General features: G+C 42.0%; 1 protein-coding gene across 1 annotated transcript in view; it reads right to left on the bottom strand.

Annotated features, from left to right (window-relative positions):
- LOC132830257 (eosinophil peroxidase-like) overlaps positions 1 to 19,643 on the bottom strand; it is a 34,926-nt gene extending 15,283 nt beyond the window's left edge. Inside the window, exons 1-7 of the mRNA XM_060847802.1 lie at positions 19,570 to 19,643; positions 18,317 to 18,492; positions 17,020 to 17,152; positions 10,634 to 10,763; positions 9,921 to 10,127; positions 6,776 to 7,130; positions 565 to 725 (exon numbers count right to left, since the gene is read on the bottom strand). Of these exons, the coding sequence (XP_060703785.1) occupies positions 565 to 725; positions 6,776 to 7,130; positions 9,921 to 10,127; positions 10,634 to 10,763; positions 17,020 to 17,152; positions 18,317 to 18,492; positions 19,570 to 19,643 (1,236 nt within the window). The remainder of the gene's footprint in view (positions 1 to 564; positions 726 to 6,775; positions 7,131 to 9,920; positions 10,128 to 10,633; positions 10,764 to 17,019; positions 17,153 to 18,316; positions 18,493 to 19,569) is intronic.
- Between the last annotated feature and the right edge of the window lie 581 nt (positions 19,644 to 20,224).

Here is a 20,224-nt window from a genome sequence, read left to right as displayed (position 1 = left end):
AAATCTATTGTGTCTGTTCCAATGGTGAGGGACCTGATATGTGGGTAAACAAAGTGAAAACATTCAGTGGGAATGGTCTAACACTACATTCGATACAAAAATGCTAACATTATATTAAAGCAAATTATCACCATTTTCTAAAAAAAAAGCAATAATCCTTCAAACAAAGCTGCAATTAATTGTTTCCACTTGCAATTTTGAGAAACATTTACTGCTGGGTTTCTGTCAAGATATCCACAAAACACAGAGCGAATTGGAGCACACTAATATTATCCAAAGTCAGAGCTTGTTTGTTTTTGTCTGGTGTTTTAAAATATTAGTAGTCCCTTTACAGAAGTTGATCCAGTGATTATGAAGGAATGGTAATGTATTTCCAAGTCAAGATGGCATATGACTTGCAGGGAAACTTGTACACGGTGGTATTCCCACAGATGGGCTACTGTGGTGTCAGAGATTTTCCCCCGAGATTTATTAAATTCAATCCCACAACTTGCTGTGATGGGATTTGGAATTTAATTAGTGACTTGAGTCACCGTGACGTTACCAGTGACACTTTCTCTGTACCTGTTGAAAAACTCCCAGGATTTTTCTCGCTTCCTGGTAGGTTGTTTCTCCGCTCCAGTGAGGGTTCAGCTTCTTCAACTCTCTCGCTAAACGATTGTGTTCTCGAAGAAATACGGTGTGCGTAGCTGTCAATGCCAGTTGTTCATTGACACGTACATCCCCTGTGAACAGGATCAGTGTTGGCTCACCATTGTCTTGTTAATGATAGAGACAGAGATGGAGAAATACGTAACAGAACAGCCACCTGAATATGGTGGTGCAGTAGAATCAGGAAATCCAGGGTATTCAGGAAGTACGAGAAAGAAGCTCAGAGAGCATTATACATCCCATTTTTAACAGCCAGGTACATGAATTAAGTATGAATTATGAGTAGAATTAGGGGAGCTTTTCTATTCCATATGACCACTGTTGATCTGATTGTGGCTTAAAATGTATTTTCATGCCTACTCATTAAACACAGTGAGCCCCTCATTCGTCAAGAATCTACATAAGTCTGGTTTGAAAGTATTTAATGATCCTGCCTTCTAAACTTGGGGGGGGGGGGGGGGGGGGAGAGGGGGTGCCCCTGTGTATTCCCAATTTTAATCATTCTGCCATGAGTGGCCACTTGAACCAAGCAACAGCACTTTCCTTACATCCCACAAACTCATTCCCATCTTTATTCCACTCCTTCAAACTTACCTCTTTGATTCAGTTCTTCATCATTTAACCCAACCTCTCCTTGTGAGTCATTACAACACTTTGTTGAAGCATCTTGGGGCATTTTGTTTTACTAAGAGATATTAGAAAATTAAGTTCATTTTTAATGTCCTCAGTTTTATATTTGGATTGTACAGGATAGACAGAATTCCACAGAAAATATGTTTTACTGAAATGTCACTTTTGTGAATGCTCCAATGAGAACCCACTGTACAGAGATGCTCAGTTAATTTTCTTATCAAATCTGACTGGTTCTAGCTTGTGCTGTTGATTTCTCTCCATCCTTCCCATGAAATCTGTGAAGGAGCCTGGAAATTCTGGGTATTTCCAAGATGGAGGGAAGGAAAAAAGTTGTGGCCGTAAGACCTGCTCCTTTTTTGAGGTAGTTTAGGTGTTGGAACTGATTTCCTTGAATTCTAGGAGCAGTGTTTACTGTTTTATATTGTTGCATTGGTTTGGAAAATTGGGAAAGAAGAATCAAAACAACAGCATTTTAAAAAGGAGGAAAACAGACAAAGGTAGTGACCACTTGGGTAGTGATTCATACAGAAAAAGAAACCTCCACTGCTGTCTGACCCAGCTGTAGCTGCTGCCTTTGCTGCCTGCTTTCAAGTATGTCTGGACATCGGAGCTTGTTCTAAGAAAAATAAACAAACAGCAAAATGCACAGCTGAACTTGGAGAAACCTGAATGTGGGAGCTCACTGCAGGACAGCAGCTAAATGGCTTTTCAAATCTTACTGGCTTTCTTTTGTCAATCTACAATAGTGAATAGAGTTTTTTAAAAATTATACCTAGTTATCAAGATCTGTCTGTTGCTTAAACTTTAAAAATATGAAAACATAGGTTCTAAACAAGCATGATTTTAGTGCAGCGAAAACTGCGCTATTTTCAAGGTCTTTAGATTGTTAAGGTGCAAAGATGGCCGTTAGCAGAGTGATGTGCTCTTCCTGTCAGATATGGGAGACAGTTTCCATGTTAATGATGATTATGAATCAGTTAGAGTGGCAGCTAGAGGCAATGGGGAATTTACAGGAGCAAGGGGATAGTTGGCAGTTGCAGGGAGGGAGTTAAACTAAATGTACAGTTAGATAAATGGGGTCCTCCAGAAAAGGTAGGAGAGGGAGGCAGATAGTGCAGGAGTCTCCTGGGGCCATCCCCATCTCAAACAAGTGTGCTTATTTGGAAAATGTAGTGGGGTGATGGACTCTCAGGGGAATGTAGTACTGGCAGCCAGGGCTCTGGTATGATTAGCTCTAATGTAACGAGGGATACGCCAGGTTAGAGGTGAACGATTGTGATAGGGACACAGATTCTGTGGCTGACAGCAAGACATCAGAATGGTGTGTTGTCTCCTTGGTGTCCAGATCAAGGATATCTTGGAGAGGGGGCAACATATCCTCAAAGGGGATAGGGATCAGCAGAAGGTCATTGTACAAATTGGAACCAACGACATCAGAAGGGATAAGGACGAGATTCTGAGGAGAGAATATAGGAAGTTAGGCAAGGATTTAAAAAGGAGCCCTCGAAGGAAGTGATGTCTGAATTACTTCCAGTGCTACAAGCTAGTGAGGGTAGGAATAGGAGGATAGAGCAGATGAATGCATGGCTGAAGAGCCAGTGTATGGGAGAAGGATTCACATTTTTGATCATTGAAATCTTTTCTCAGGTAGAAGTGACCTGTATAAGAAAGGCGAATTGCACCTGAATTGGAAGGGGACTAATATACTGGCAGGGAGATTTGCTAGAGCTGCTCAGGAGGATTTAAACTTGTAAGGTGATGGGGTAGAGTGGCACAGGGGGAGGAGGTTTGGTGGCAGGTTCGATGGGTGGGACCCAGGGAGATAGTGAGGAAAGTGATCAGACTGAGATTGGCACAGTTGGGAAATGGAGCAAGTCAAACAGTCAGGGGCAGGCAGGAATAAAATAGATAATGAGGTAGGATTGATAAATTAAACTGCATTTATTTCAATGCAAGAAGCATAACAGGGAAGTCAGATGAACTCAGGGCATGGTTAGGAACACGGAACTGGGGTATGATAGCAATTACAGAGACATGGCTCAGGGAATAACAGGACTGGCAGCTTAATGTTCCAGGATACAAATGTTGTAGGGAATATAGAAAAGGGGGCAAGAGAGGAGGGGGAATGGTGTTTTTGATACGGAATAGAATTATCGCTGGACTTATGGAGGATATTCTTGGGAATACATCCAGGGAAATTATTTGGGTGGAACTGAAAAATAAGAAAGTGATGATCACATTATTGGGATTATATTATAGACACCCTAATAGTCAGAGGGAAATTGAGAAGCAAATTTGTAAGGAGAACTCAGTTATCTGTAAGAATAACAGTGTGGTTATGATAGAAGATTTTAACTTTCCAAACATTGGCTGGGACTGCCATAGTGTTAAGGGTTTAGATGGAGAGGAATTTGTTAAGTGTGTACAAGACAATTTTCTCATTCAGGATGTGGATATACCTACTAGAGAAGGTGCAAAACTTGACCTGCTCCTGGGAAATAAGGCAGGGCAGGTGACTGAGGTGTCAGTGGGGAAGCATTTTGGGGCCAGCGACCATAATTCTGCTAGACTTATAACAGTGATGGAAAAGGATAGACTGGATCTAAAAGTTAAAGTTTTAAGCTGGAGGAAGTCCAGTTCTGACAGTATTAGGCAAGAACTTTCGAAAGTTGGTTGTGGGCAGATGTTCACAGGTAAAGGGATGGCTGCAAAATGGGAAGCCTTCAAAAATGAGATAACACGATTCCAGAGACAGCATGTTTCTGTTAGGGTGAAAGGGAAGGCTGGTTGGTATAGGGGATGCTGGATGACTAAAGAAATTGGGGTTTTGGTCAAGAATAAGCAGGAAGCATGTGTCAGGCATAGACAGCAGGGATCGAGTGAATCCTTAGAAGAGTATAAAGGCGGTAGTATACTTAAGAGGGAAATCAGGAGGGCAAAAAGGGAATACGAGATAGCTTTGGCAAATAGGGTTAAGTAGAATCCAGAAGAATTGTACAAATACATTAAGGACAAAAGGGTACCTAGGGAGAGAATAGAGCTCTTAAAGATCAAAAAGGCAGCCTATGTATGGAACCGCAGGAGATGGGGGCCATACAAAATGAATATTTTGTATCAGTGTTTACTGTAGAGAAGGATATATAAGATATAGAGCTTGAGGAAATAAATAGCAACATTCTCAAAAAATGTCCTTACAGAGGAGGAGGTGCTGGATATCTTAAAACATATAAAAGTGGATAAATCCCCAGAACCTGATCAGGTGTACCCTAGAACAATGTGAGAAGCCAGGGAAGTGATTACTGGGCCCCTTTGTGAGATATTTGTGCCATTGATAGCCACAACGAAATGGCCGAAGACTGGAGGTTGGTTAACGTGGTGCCATTATTTAGGAAAGGTGGTAAGGAATCCTGACGGACAGGATGTACATGTATTTGGAAAGGCAAGGACTGATTAAGGACATTCAACATGGCATTGTGTGTGGGAAATCACTGTACTTCGATACAGAACTGGCTCAAAGTTAGAAGACAGATGAGGTGGTGGAGGGTTGCTTTTCAGACTGGATGCCTGTGACCAGCGGTGTGTGACAAGGATCAGTGCTGGGCCCTCTGATTTTCATAATTTAAATCATTGATTTGGTGTAAATATAGGTGGAATGATTAGTAAGCTTGCAGATGATACCAAAATTGGAGGTGTAGTGAAGTCCATTTGCCTCAGATTCCAACGGGGTCTTGATCAGATAGGCCGATGGGCCGAGGAGTGGCAGATGGAGTTTAATTTAGATAAATGTAAGGTGCTGCATTTTAGAAAGGCAAATCAGGGCAGGACATATACACTTAATGATAGTGCCCCAGGGAATGTTGTGAAACAAAGAGACCTTGGACCTCACAGTTCCTTGAAAATGGAGTTGCAGGTAGATAAGATAGTGAAGAAGGTGTTTTGTATGCTTGCCTTTATTGGTCAGTACATTGAATACAGGAGTTGGGAGGTCACGTTGCAGCAGTACAGGACATTGGTTACGCTACTAATGGAAAACTGCATGCCATTCTGGTTTCCCAGCTATAGGAAGTATGTTGTAAAACATGAAAGGATTCAGAAAAGATTTTCAAGGATGTTGCCAGGGTGGGAGGGTTTGAGCTATAGGGAGAGGTTGAATAGGCTTGGGCTGGTTTTCCTGGGGTGTCGGAAGCTGAGGTTATAGACCTTATAGAGGTCTATAAAATCATGAGAGGCATGCATAGATAAAGAAGGTAAATAAACAAGATTTCTTTCTCAGGATGGGGAAGTTCAGAACTAGAGGGCATTGGTTTAAGGTGAGAGGGTAAAGATTTAAAATGGACTTAAAGGGTAACTTTTTCATGGAGTGGGTGGTGCGTGTATGGAATAAGCTGCCAGAGGAAGTGATGGAGACTGGCACAATTACAACATTTAAAAGGCGTCTGGGTGGGTACACGAATAGGAAGGGTTTAGAGGGATATAGACCAAATGCTGGCAAATGGGACTAGATTAGTTTAGGATATCTGGTCAGCGTGGACAACTTGAACCAAATTGCCTATTTCTATGCCGCACATCGCTACGACTCTATGAGGCTCCCGAGAAGCAGCAGTGACTGATTAGATTAGATTAGATTAGATTCCCTACAATGTGGAAACAGGCCCTTCGGCCTCTGAAGAGTAACCCACCCAGTCCCATTTCCCTCTGACTAATGCACCTAACACTATGGGCAATTTTGCATGGCCAATTCATCTGAGGTGCACATCTTTGGACTGTGGGAGGAAACGAGAGCACTCGAGGAAACCCACGCAGACACGGGGAGAATGTGCAAACTCCACCCAGACAGTCGTCCAAAGTTGGAATTGAACCTGGGACCTTGGTGCTGTGAGGCAGCAGTGCTAACCACTGAGCAGGCAAAGTCTTTTCCCTGGGGTTGGGGAGTCCAGAACTATAGGGCATAGGTTTATGGTGAGAGGGGAAAGATATAAAAGAGACCTAAGGGGCAACTTTTTCACACAGAGGGTGGTACAGGTGTGGAATGAGCTGTCAGAGGAAGTGGTGGAGGCTGGTACAATTGCAACATTTAAGAGGCATTTGGCTGGGTATATGAATAAGAAGGGTTTGGAGGGATATGGGCCGGGTGCTGACAGGTAGGACTAGATTGGATTGTGATATCTGGTTGGCGTGGACGGGTTGGACCGAAGGGTCTATTTCCATGCTGTACTTCTCTATGACTGCTAAGTTCTGCCAAAACCATTGTCAAATTTGTGGGAAAGTATCCTCAAAATGGTTGCCCATTTTTCTACGTTGATCAAGATAGTGGCTGGCACTCTTTCCAGTTCAGAATTTGCAGACATCCACCAAGTTGGAAGCTTAGTGCCCCTTTTAAACCTGTGAAGTTTTAGGCCGATATCTGTCAGGGCAAACTTGGGTAAAGTGAAAGGAATATCCCCTATGAAGGTGGCACGGGACCAGATTTCTTAATCCAGCTGTTACTCACCAGCTATAAAACACGGAGTTGAATTTTCACTGGTGAAACAACTTTCCCCCATACTTCCACAAAGGTTGCTTGAAATGGTGTTAAATGGTAAATATTCTCGCCCATTGTCAGAGTATTCCGTGTTGACAGCCAACAGACCAAGTTCATTAGTGCGGTTTCTGAGTTTCTTGGCCACACAGTCCGTGCTGCCATAGACTTCATTCACATCAATGAAAGATGTAAGTACGTTCATCTGCTGCCGAGTGTTGACACCTCCAAATAATGAGCCCAGCTCACCGCTGCCACATGCAGGAGCTGACCGGATGAACGGCAAGCATATACTCTGGTTCTTGATTCTTGTGTCACCTCGAGGGATCTGTCAGGAAAGGTGCAGAACACAACAGGTCAGTCACAAACTGTTTTACAAACACTAATAAGAAGAGTAGAAAGAAAATTGGGGCTGAGCAAATTAGCGACATTTCAGTTGATTAGAAAGTTAACTACTCTAGGATGGGTACACAGTGCCAAGGTAAACAGAAAAGCCTCCGTAAGATTTGGACTTTTTAAAGATTATTTGCTCACAGAATGTGGACATCACCAACTATGCAGCATTTATTACTCTCATTGTATTTGAGCTGAATGGTTTGTTAGGCTTATTTCAGAAGGCAGCCACGAATCAACTCCAAGGTACACACAGAACAGAGAAAACCAGGCAAGGATGGCAATTTCCTTCTCTACAGAACTTTAGTGAAGATGGGCTTTACAGCAATCAGTAATAGTTACATGGTCAACATCTGGCAGGCTTTTAATTCCACATTTAATTCGCCAACTTTAATTTGAATCAATGACCTCATTGCTGCTTGGGCCATGGTCTTCTTTAATTAGGGAGATAAAACATAGAGTAGGAGATTGTTTTACAGAAAACCTATGATATGTCTGCAAAAAAAACCCTGAGCTTCCAGTTGCCTGACACTTCAGCAAGTCACTGTGATCCCTGACCGATATCTCGGTCTCAGGCTTGCAGCAGTGCTCCAGTCAAGCTCAGTGCAAGTTGGAAAAACAGCACCTCATTTTCCTTTTGGGGACTTTGCAATCTTCAGAACTCAATAAAAAGTTCAATAATTTCAGAACCTGTACAACTTCTTAGATGTCCTTTACTCACCTGAACACCCCTGGCCCTTTCTCTCTCACTCTTTGAGCTCTGTCTCCACCTATTTACTTATTTCTTTCCCCAAACTTCCACTGCCTGTCTTCAGCATATATACCATATTTTCCTAGCCACTAGTATTTCTCACAAAAGTTCACTGGACCCATAATGTTGGTTCTGTTTTCTCTGTACCGATGCTGCCAGACCTGATAAATTTCTCCAGTGATTTCTATTTTTGTTTCTGATTTCCAGCATCTGTAGTCCTTTGTTTTATTATCTCCACAGATTAGCAAGGGTTTCTGGTTGACAAGTCTACTGATAATATCTGTGCATCACACCTACTCTATTATTACTGCTATGCCACTGTCTCTTATTACAAGCTGAGGCCTCCTATCAGTGAAGGCTAAAAATGACAGTGTATATCGCCCATGTCCGAAACAGGCAGCGATTCCCTGCATTTACAAAGAAGAGTCTCCAGTGCTCTTTTGAGAATCCCACTACAGAATTAGTTAACAATGAGACAACTGGATCCCCCACGACTCTGAGAAACCAGGCCTACTTGGAGCTTATCTGGCTGTTAAACTACAAATATCCAAACATGGAACTTAGAGGTGTTCCTCTTGACAGCATATTTGAAAATCACTGTTTTTTTGGAGTACCCAGAATTTCCCCTCATTATTCCTCACTGGTCTTTGCAATTCTCCACTCCTGATGGATTCTTCTGTCCCACAGAATATGGGACGCTAGATTAATTCTGGTGACACTACTAAGACCTGTCTAATGCTCTGCAATACTTGAATGTTACACAATGTTACGGAATTGGTGTAGTCCTCAAGGTTGTGTCTCCTGAAAGTGCTGGCAGACACATTCCTTATGGTTGACCACGGCTGGTCAATAAATATGCAGACAATGTCTCTCTTACTCAAAGTATTAAAGAACAAGATGGACCTTGTTTTTAGGGGTATTTGTACTTCTTGTCAACAAATTGCAATTGAGGTGCTTTGACTACATGCTCAAATGAAGGTTCGTTGGAAACACTGTGGTGAGTTACTGGAGGATTATAGAGTATTTTGCTGGCCACAGGCAGAAAATAACATTCACAGATAAGGGGGCAGTATTTGCAGTGCTACAGATTCTACAATATAAATCATATATGAAGAGGAGGAGAGGGTAACTTTAATGTGAATGGGAGAGTGTTCTTTCAAAATTCCTACCTCCAAAGTGCCTCCTATGAGTATCAACCCTGCACTGATAATGAGCAGAGTCTCAAGAGGATTTTATATGAATCAACAACATGGCCTGGAGTTTTAAATCAGGAGAGGATTGCCCACCCAATGGTTGTGAAGATGGTTGTAGCCTTTGTATTCTACTCAGAGGGACCCCACCATACGCTGTACGTAGTTTGCTGCAGTTTGCTTTTCCTGGAAGAATTGGGCAGAGGACAAGGGTACACATATCAGGGGGAGATGTGGCTGAAAGTGGAACTCCCTTGATGAAAGAGCACCAGTCTTTCCCAGGATAGGGGATTTCCGAAGTCATCAGTTATACTGTGACTCTGCAGGTGCTAGTCCCACCACAGCAGCATGAGCTACCACTCTGTCAATGTATATTTTTACATGAAACATTTCATGCGTAGGGGACCAGTACAATTTTCGAGGAGTGTACAGAAGCTGGTTGTCGTCATACTACACTGAGATGCATTGAATGCTGACTATTTTGTCTTCAATGGCTTAGGCAGCAAAATGATTGTGACCCAATGCGAATAAATGGAAATTAATGAATTTCTAGCTCCTGATTCTTTACACCAAAACGCTGACACCGAAACCAAGACCGATACCAACATCAACACTAAGGCCAAGACAACAACCAATTCACTCTTTTTGAATTTCCTGCTTATGGGAATATTTTGTCTAACAGGACTTGAATAGATTGTTAATGTAAGCTTTCTTTAATTCCATGCTGGACAAAATACAAAAACTCAAAACACTATTTCAGAATGAAGTTGAACAGAGCTCTCACCCGTATTGGGAAACAGGGATTTCTTTGAGCGCAGGTTCTTTCACAGTCAATGCCATCATTGAAGGTCTGCATGCTGCCAGAATGAGGGCTTAAGCTCATATCGTGATCAATCCATTGACCCCACTGCATTAGCATGTGAGAAATTTCTGTATCCATGACTATGGCTTCATTGGGTGTTCTCAGGATTGTATTTGATACTTTGCGAACCTGGATGAGAAATAGAAAATTTTCATGACAAGAAAACAATGCAAAGGCTAATCTATCATCACACCATCTTCATGGCACCCTGATCTGCTCTTTGAGCTGTGTTAGTAAATATGGGGACACTAATGAAGGCTGACATTGCATCTGAGCAGCTCCAGAGATATCCAAAAGGAGATGGCAATGTTCTTTAGACTGTCTCACAAAGGGAACCATTTCACACATCAGTCTGCAGTGTGGTCTTTCCAAATGATGCTCTCTGTTTTGTTCTGTGCCTGTACTCTCTAGGAATTGGGTTCATTCAATGTAGGGATAAGTCATAAAAGAATGTTAAAGGATGGAAAGAGAGAAATGAGCTTCATCCTATCTGACTGGATTGGATTTATTGCTAAGGGAAAGGACACTGTACTAACACACCCACTGCCTGCTCCCAGTAAGGTGGGGTTCTGTACAATTGGCAGTAGATTTTTCAGCAAATCAGATTTATTTCTGCCTCACGTGGGAATAGTTACCAGTGGCAGAGGGAATCTTAATATTCGCTTGTTTGGAGTCCAGCCCAGTGGAAGTGAAAATCCATCCTCATAGCGAGGTGGGAGCCATCGAGTGAGTGCAGTGTGGGATGATCCCAGGCGAGGTTTCATCCTGAAAATCAAAAACAATGTTCATTTCTATATTTTCATGAATGTAAGAGCTGTTAGAAGAGTTTGCCTAGACATCTGGGCGGAATTAATATCTCACAAATGCTTATGTTTTATGCTAAGTTAAGAGTTGGTGATATTAAAAATGATTCTTTGACTCACACGTAGAAACTAAGCTCAGTAAAAACAACTTTAGTGATGGAGAAAAAGTTAGAATTCCATCTGAGATCAAAGGAGGGATTGAAGTGAAGAACATCAATACCCGAAGGAGGACAAAACATAAAAAATGGGAAATGTTTGATTTGATTTATTATTGTCACATACTGAAATATAGTGAAAGGTTTTATTTTGCATGCTAACCAATCAAATCATACCTGAGAAGGTACACCTGGGTAACAGTACAGAATGCAGAATATAGTGTTACATCTATAGAGAAGGTGCAAAGAACGATCAATCCTAATATATGAGGGGTCCATTTAAAAGGTACAATTGCAACAATTAAGAGGCATTTGGATGGGTATATGAATAGGAAGGGTTTGGAGGGATATGGGCCGGGTGCTGGCAGGTGGGACTAGATTGGGTTGGGATATCTGGTCGGCATGGATGGGTTGGACGGAAGGGTCTGATTCCATGCTGTACATCTCTGTGGCTCTGATAACAGTGGGGAATGTTCCTAAATCTGTTGGCATATATTTTCAAACTTTTGTATCTTCTGCCCAACGGAAGAGGGTGAAAGAGATTATAACCAGGCTGGAAAGGATCTTTGATAATGTTGGCTGCTTTGCCAAGGCAGCGGGAAGGTAACCTTGTAAGAAGCAAAAAGTCTTTTGAGTATGAATTCTACAAGGGAATGGCCAGGGACGGAGAGGGCAGGTGTATATACAAATGTGTTAAGCGTGATACCTTCCTTGGATTGCTGAAATTGACCCTTTAAAGTTTTTGGGATACTTGACCAAACTGTTTCTCCAACAGCCAGTACTGGACAAGTACGAAGTCCCTTCGATTAAAATTGGGAAAACCAAAGTCATTGTCTTCAGACCTGTGAGAGATTCTGTTCCCTTACTATCACCTTAATCCTTCTCCATGCAACTGTCTTAAGTTGAAACACACTGTTATGTTTTGTTGCTAACTTTGTCCCTGGGATGTAAATTTATTCACCCATGCTCCTGCTTCAGTTTATCTGTTGCGGAAGCTTTCATGCATGCTTTGCTACCTCTAGTATTAACTATTCCACCATACACCTGGTTAACCTCATACATGATACTCTGGGTAATCTTGAATCCATCCAAAACTCTGCTGCCCATGATCTCACTCATAACAAGGCCCCTTCACACAGTTCTTTTACACCTGCTGAGCTCTAAATTGACTCCTTGTTAAGCAATACTTTGAATTTAAAATTCTCCCCCGGATTTTTCAATTCCTCCATGACCTCTTCCTTTGAGTAATCTCCTCCATCAACCCTCTAAGATATCTGCTCATCTAATTATTCTTGGTTTTAATTGCTCTGTCATTAATGGCTGAGCTTTATACTGCTGAAGTGATAAGCTCTGGAATACTGTCCAAGATTAATTCTTCATCTCGGTCTTTCTTCCATAACTGACTGTTTAAAACCCAACATTGATGTGGTTTATTGGGTAACTACCAATATGATTTGGTCTGATGTCCCTGACATGTTAGCCAAATATATACCTCAAGAACTGGATTCTTGTTAAGTATCTTGAATTACACATAGTATGGGTTCTGAGGTTACGAATGATATGGATAAAAGTTACAGTAACTGCAGTCAGGCTCTTATTATTACTAAACCTTGATGGAAATTATAACATGGTCAACTACACAATTCTCTTCTAATTCCTCTCCTCATTTATCCAGTTTGGTGGGATGTCCACAAATTGGTTCCTGAATCTGAAAATTGTTTCCATTCAAATCCTCTATCATTATCTCTGCAATTCCAACAAACAAATTGTTCAGCTCCCCTCCCAGCATAACAATGTTCCACATTGGTAACATCATCCACAGACATAGAATCAGCTTCCAGCTGCTTGCTGAAGACAGTTAGCTCTGCTTCTTAAAAATATTTCATGGAATACGTACATCGATATGAATATTCCAAATTAGGACTAGCAGGAAACCATTAAGCCTTTCAAGCCACCTCCTTCATCAATAAAGGTCATGGCTGATCTGTTTCTGTTCTGAATTCCACATTCTCATCTACCCCTGATAGCTTGTGTTTTCTTGCCTTTCAAAGGTCTATCTGCGATCTCCTTAAAAGTATTCAATAACCCCAGTTCTGTCACTTTCTGAGGCAGAGAGTTCCAAAGTCACACAATCCTCAGAGAAAAAAAACAATCCTCTCATTTCTGTCCCACCTCTAATTTTAAAAGTGTTTTAAACTCAATCATAAGAGTGAATATCCAATCACCATCATCTTGTCAAGACTGTTCAGAATCTGAACATCTTCAATCAATCTCAACCCCAGCAAAAACAAGCCCAGCTTGTTCACTCTTTCTTCATCAGGCAATCTGCTCATTCCAGGTATCAATCTAGTAAACCTCCTCTGAGCAATCTTAAATTCATTTGTGGTTGTGTATAATGGAAGAATAATGTTCTTCCTTTTACATTCAGTTCCTCTTGTATAAAAGGATAGCATTCCCCTAGCCTTCTCAATCACTTGCTGCATTTACATTCTAGCTTGTTGTGACTCCTGGACTGGAGCATCTAAATCTTTTGGCATTTCAGAATTCTGTAGCTGTTCTTTGTTTAAGTAAGCCTTTTTTAAAAAGTTTACTGCCAATGTAAACACTTTTACATTTTCTCACATTGTACATCATCTGTCAGATTTTTGCCCACTCACTTAGTCTATCCATTTGATATGCATCACTTTTATACTTTCTCACCTATCTGAATGTCACTCACACATTTTAAGGATCCAACATACCTCTGTGGAACACTACTATCATATCCAGCCTATCTAAATATGACCCATTATGCACAGTGCCTGTTTTTTTGCCAGCCAATCAACCTTCTCTCCATGCTAATATGTCGCAACTGGCATCATGAGTTCCTACTTTGAATAATATCTTTTTATGTTGAACCTCGTCAAAAGACTTTTGCAAATCCGAGTACTGTGCATCAGCAAGCTCCCCTTTATCGACAACATATTACTCCTTCAAAAATAGCATCCAAAAACATACAAATTAACTGGCATATATTTTTTCCAGTTTCATCCTTTGTCCCTTCTAGAGTGGACGGCTTATTGCTACTTTCCAATCTGATGGAACTTTGCAAAATCTAACGAAGATTGGAAAATTACCAACAATATAACTACTGCCTCATTAGTCACCCTTTTTAAGACCTTAGAATGAAGCCCATCAGGACCTAGAGACTTATTAACTTATAGATCTATCAATTTGTCCAATACCACTTCCCTCGTGGTTACTGTTTAATCAAGTGCCACTTTTCCTTCAATCTATTTCTTGGTATGAATGAGATGCTCTTTGTATCCTCTACAGAAGCAATAAATTTATTCACTACAGCCATTATTTCTTTTCTATCTAATATTAATTCCCCATTCTCACCCTCCAGAGGACCAACATTCACTTTACTTACTCTTCTCTTTTTCAGATACCTGTAGAAACTCTGGCTATTTGATTTCACATTTCTAGCTAGTTTCCTCTCATGCACCAATTTATTTGTCCTGATTAAGTTTTTAGGCATTCCCTGTTGTTTTTGGGATTCTCATGAGTCATTTAAGGGTGGCTCAGTGGTTAGCACTGCTGCCTCACAGTGCCAAGGACCCAGGTTCAAATCCAGCCTCAGGTGACTGTCTGTGTGGAGTTTGCACATTCTCCCCGTGTCTGCCTGGGTTTCCTCCAGGTTCTCCGCTTTCCTCCCGTAATCCAAAGACGTTCAGGTTAGGTGAATTGGCCATGCTAAATTGCCCAGAGTGTTAGGTGCATTGTCAGGGGAAATATGGGATCTTGGAGTGGGTCTGGGTGGGTTGCCCTTCAGAGGATTGGTGTGGACTTGTTGGACTGAAGGGCCTGTTTCCATACTGTAGGTAATCTAATTTAATTTAACCTGCTACTTAGCTTTGCAGAATGATGACTTTTTCCTTAAATGTGATGCTTTCCCTAACTTCTTTAGATAACCACAGACGTTGAGTTCATTTCTTGGTATTTTTCTCCGTTGTAGTGATGCACCTATTTTGAAATATCTCATTAAGTGTCTGCCACTGCTTCTTTATTGATCTATTCCCCTACCCTAATATCCTTGTTCACTTCAGCTGGCTCAGCTTTCAGGCCCACCTTGTTACTCTTATTTAAATACTCCGATGTTTAACAGTCTGATGTCTACAATTGAATTAGGCAGCAAGACCTTTTAGAGATTTCAAAGGACTTTCTTGTAGATCAATAGTTCAGCACAAAAACCAGTTTCCACGTCTCTTTTCTGGATCTTTCCCTGATTAAAGGCCTTCTCCACTGGGGAAGGAGAAAGCTCCTTTTTCATAAAATAAACCACCACCAAATCACACATGACACTAGATAAAATAACAAATTACAAGCACTACTCAATAGGCCCAGAGTAAAAGAAGAAAACAGGTTCTTTTTTCTTGTTCTTTGTTCCTATATCCAGCAATGCCTTTATGCATGAAAGAATGTCTTTTTTCCTCATCACTAATCTCTCATGTTTCTGAATCATTTGATTTCAGAACGGAAGGAGGAGAATATGCCCACATTTGCGTCAATGGAGCTGAGGTTGAGAGGGTGGAGAGTGTCATCGGACAGATGATAGTTGACAACCTGTCCTAGACTTCCCACATCGATGCCAGAGTCAAGCCTCTGCTTCCTCAGGTGGCTCAGGAAATTTGGCATGACCATAAGGACCCTCACTAACTTCTCCAGATGCACCACAGAATGCATACTCTCCGGGTACATCATGGCCTGGTATGGCAACTGCTCTGCCCAAAACCATAAGAAACTACAGCCCAGACCATCATATGAGCCAATCTTCCATTCTTGGATTCAATTTACATGGTTCGTTGCCATGGAAATGCTACCAAAATCATCAAGTCTCATTGCACCCTGGCAGTGCTCTATAACCTCTTCTGTCAAGCAGAAGATACAGAAGCTTGAGCACACGGACCAGCAGGTTCAGGAACAGCTTCTTCCCTGCCATTATTAGACTGTTGAATGGACTGTCTATTTGGAAGAAGTGCATTGGAAATAATACTCAGTGCTTATGATAAAGGGACCACAATAAACATCAGTGCTTATATATAAACTGGAAAAATCAGTTGGTAATTGTATCTCAATGAAGAATTCATACAATGCTTTCAAGTTTCTTACAGCTACATTGTGTCAAGATTAGTTAATGACATTTTAGTAAGGGTTCCTCTCGATAGCAGTGATCATAATGCGATTGAATTTTACATCGGTTTGGAGAGGAGAATAATGGGGCTAATGTCAGTGTTAGAAATGCAGGTCCTTTTAACAATAAAACAGAATAATTCCAAGGTTCGTTGAAATCATGGTGATGCTCATTAGACTTTATATGTAAGCCTTCCTAACTTCAAAGAATGCTGATCTTGTTAATGTTGAGCTTGCCTAGCACACCTGCTGTGTGACGTAACCAGTATGTCTCTGTCTAAGCTTTCTTTCACCCGATGATCTATATGTCCTTGCTTACTCTGATCTGCCTGTATTGCTCAAAAACCAAGTTTTTCACTGTACTTAGGTACACATGACAATAAACCAAATTAAATCAAATGAAAGACCACATGAACATGACAAACTGGAGCAGGAGTAAGCCATTCAACGCTTTATGATCTGCTCTGCCATTTGTTTGGGTTATGGATGGTCTGATGCTGGACTCAACTCCAGTTATTTTGCTTGCTGCCCGACAATCCTCGATTCTCTAATCAATTAAAAATCTGCCTAACTTGGTGCTGCAAATATTCAATGACTCAGCCTCCTGGGTACTGAATTCCAAAGATCATTACACTTTGAGAAATGAAATTTCTCCTCGTTTCCATCTCAGACTGGATTATACAGTGCAGCTGGGACCCCTAGCCTCCAAAACCCCACTCCCCAGCCTGGCAAGTGAATGGAGATGCTCAAGTTCATCTAACAGTCCAATTGGCCAGTATCAAAGCCAGGTATCTTCTGTCCTGAGAGATTACTTGAGAATGAGGAGATTTGTTAAGCAGTTATTTGCTGAAAGTAGAGTAGACAATAGTCACCTGCAGCATCAGCTCCTACCTGTTGTTGCACACTGAGGTGAAGGTCCTGTATTGGTCTGAGAAACAGTTGTATTTACATATTGGGGACTGACGTATGGCTAGACAGCCTGTGATACTTGCAATTGTGTCTAAGTCATTCGGTGTTAACAAATCTGCAGGAAACACACACTTATTAGCAGTTCTGAACTCTGAGAAATTCACACAAAATTCATTGGTTAAACAAAAATTGAATTTCTTGTCATGGAAGGACCAATGACAGATGCAGTCAGAAATTTCCTGAGACCCTCACCCCTCCAATAATTCTTTGAAGTATTTGTGTTCCTCTAATTCCACTGTCAGTTAGAACTGCTTCACTATTGGTGACTGTTTCCTAGCTCCTAACTGCTAGAAATCCCTGTCTACATGTGTCCATGTTCTAGCTCATTTCTATACTTAAATACACCTTAAATTCTACCTCTGTCATAAAGATTTTGGATATCTAACCTTATACATCTTTCTTTGCTTGTTTCATCATGCTTCTGTGAAGATATTTGCCAATTCATTGCATCAAAAGTGTAATGTTGTTGATTGTATTAGTGAAGTAACCAGAGATACAGGGATAGGGCATGAATAGAAGACTAGCCATGATCTCTGAATGACACAGTAGGCCACAAGGGCTGAATGGCCTCTTGCTACTCCTATCTAATACACTTTATTCTAGTGGTACAGTGCAGATGTTCACAACACTCCATGTTCTGTCTGTTGCTTTGTGCCACTGTGTGGTTTGCTGTTTGCACCACTGGGGGTTTGATCTCTGATCCACATAACTATGTATGAGAGACTTTCCCCAGCTCCCAAACAGGCTGCTTCCGGGGATGTTTATGAGAGTACAGCTTCTCACATTGGTCAACAGCTAGAGCTGTTACCAGGAAATCCACCCTGATCCTGCTCCTGCTGAAAGGATGGGACAGACTGACTGCAGAGCATTGGGGCAGGTATCTGATGCAAGAAGCAAGTCTTGAACTGAGCAATCCGGTAAAATGCAGGGTAAGCTGCTGAAATTCAGACAGGATATTGCCTCTCAGTTTACTGAATTCAATCACCAGTGCTGTTCCGCCCTGGCTCACACTCACCCTGACCCCTGCCTGCACCATCCTCCTGCAAACCCGGCTTTTCTGAGTCATCCTCACATAGCTCAGTTTGTTATGGATTTGTAAAATCACTAGGATTTCTAAAACCAACCCATCATTCACTGGGAACGTTAGAAGGAGGAGACTGGGCCGATGGAAGCCCATCTGTATTTGCTCCAGGTCCCAGTCCCTTGTTCTCTAACTGACCTGTTGCATTCAGTGAGCATTTGTGGACTCGATGGACATGTTGCTGAATGAGGCGCAGTGTGTGTTCCATGTACTCTGCTGACAGCACAGCAACCCTGGTTTTTGCCACTGGGTGTTTGAAGAAACGCAGGAGGTCACCAGCATTTAAGGATCTTTTGCTCAGATGCTGTTTTTGCCTGGAAAATAATAGACACAGATCAGACAGAGATAATGAGGAATTCAGATCCTGACTCAGACTATAGCTATTGCATGTTACAACGCACAAGCTCAGTGATGAATGATAAACAATGAATGATTTTATTGTCACGTATTTTACAGCAGGAATTACAATAAAATCCAGTGAAAAGCTATTCCAATATAGCACCATTTTAATAGTTAAAGTAAAAAGAGAAAAATGAAAAATATCGCATAAAGAGACATCCATCACTCTCCTCGTGCTGGTCTCACTCTCTCCTCCCACACTGGGCTCACTCTCCTCTCTCACACTGAGCTCACTCTCCCCTCCCATGCTGCGCTCACCCTCCCCCTGCACTGGGCACACCCTCCTCCCACACTGGGCTCACTCTCTCCTCCCACACTGGGCTCACTCTCCCCCTCCCACACTGGGCTCGCCCTCCCCCTGCACTGGGCACACCCTCCCCCACACTGGGCTCACTCTCTCCTCCCACACTGGGCTCACTCTCTCCCTCCCACACACTGGGCTCTCTCTCCCCCTGCACTGGACACACCCTCCCCCGCACTGGGCTCACTCTCTCCTCCCACACTGAGCTCACCATCCCCCTTGCACTGGGCTCACTCTCCCCTTCTAACACTGGGCTCACCCTCCCCCCGCACTGGGTTCACTTCCTCCTCTCACACTGGGCTCACCCTCCCCCTGCACTGGGCTCACGCTTCCCCTCCCACACTGGGGTCACTCTTCCCCCCCCCCCCCCCCCCCCCACACACACACACACGCACACACACTGGTCTCACTCTCCCCCTCCCACACTGGACTCACTCTCTCACCCCACTGGGCTCACTCTACCCCCCAGCCCCCTCCCCCACCAACACTGGACTCACTCTCCCCCACACTTCCTATTTTGTCCAACCTACTCATGGTTTTGAAAACCTTTATCAAATTTCTTCTCAGCCTTCTTCTCTCCAAGGAGATGAGTCCCAACCTATACAATCTATCCACATCACTGAAGTTTCTCATCTAGTAAACAATTCTAGTAAACCCTACCTGCACTCTCTGCAGTGCATTCACACCTTACCTGTAGTGTGTTACCCAGTGCGGTATACAATACTCCAGCTGAGGTATCGCAGGTATCTTATACAAGTTCAACATCACTCTTTGCTCTTATACTTTATATTCTTATTAATAAAGCTTATTAATTTCTCTCTCCTTCTGACGTTCCACCTTCTGTGATCTACACACGTGTACACTCAGGTTACTTGGCTCCTGCACCACCTTTAGAATTGTATCCCCTGTTTTATATTGTCCCTCAATGTTCTTCCCACCAAAGTACATCACCTCCACATAAATTCAATGAGCTGATTCTTTGTGGACAAACCAACCTGACAATGTTACAGTGTTGGATGAGATGGTTTAATTACACTCTTCTTATGTTGTGTCCCCTGTAATGCTGTAACAAGGCCAAGGAAGCCATTTTGATATTGATACATGGCCAAATAGGCCATTTTGTATTTTGTACTAATCACATGCATCATCAAAAGATCCTAATTACTGTAATATGGTAGTGACCAGACATGAATCAAATGATTAAATGTTGATTTAGTTACAATTAATTAAGTTTAATGACAGTAGAAACATTGGGTTTTCATTTGAAATTGAAGTTCAACTCTTATAAATGTGTTTGTGTGAGAAAGTGCAGTTTCAGACAAATTATTACAACATTAAAGTATTAT

The sequence above is a fragment of the Hemiscyllium ocellatum genome, chromosome 31, assembly GCF_020745735.1.
Source record: "Hemiscyllium ocellatum isolate sHemOce1 chromosome 31, sHemOce1.pat.X.cur, whole genome shotgun sequence".
Classification (NCBI taxonomy): domain Eukaryota; kingdom Metazoa; phylum Chordata; class Chondrichthyes; order Orectolobiformes; family Hemiscylliidae; genus Hemiscyllium; species Hemiscyllium ocellatum.
The sequence above is the reverse complement of the archived record's forward strand: the minus strand, read 5'-3'. Positions and strand labels throughout refer to the sequence as shown.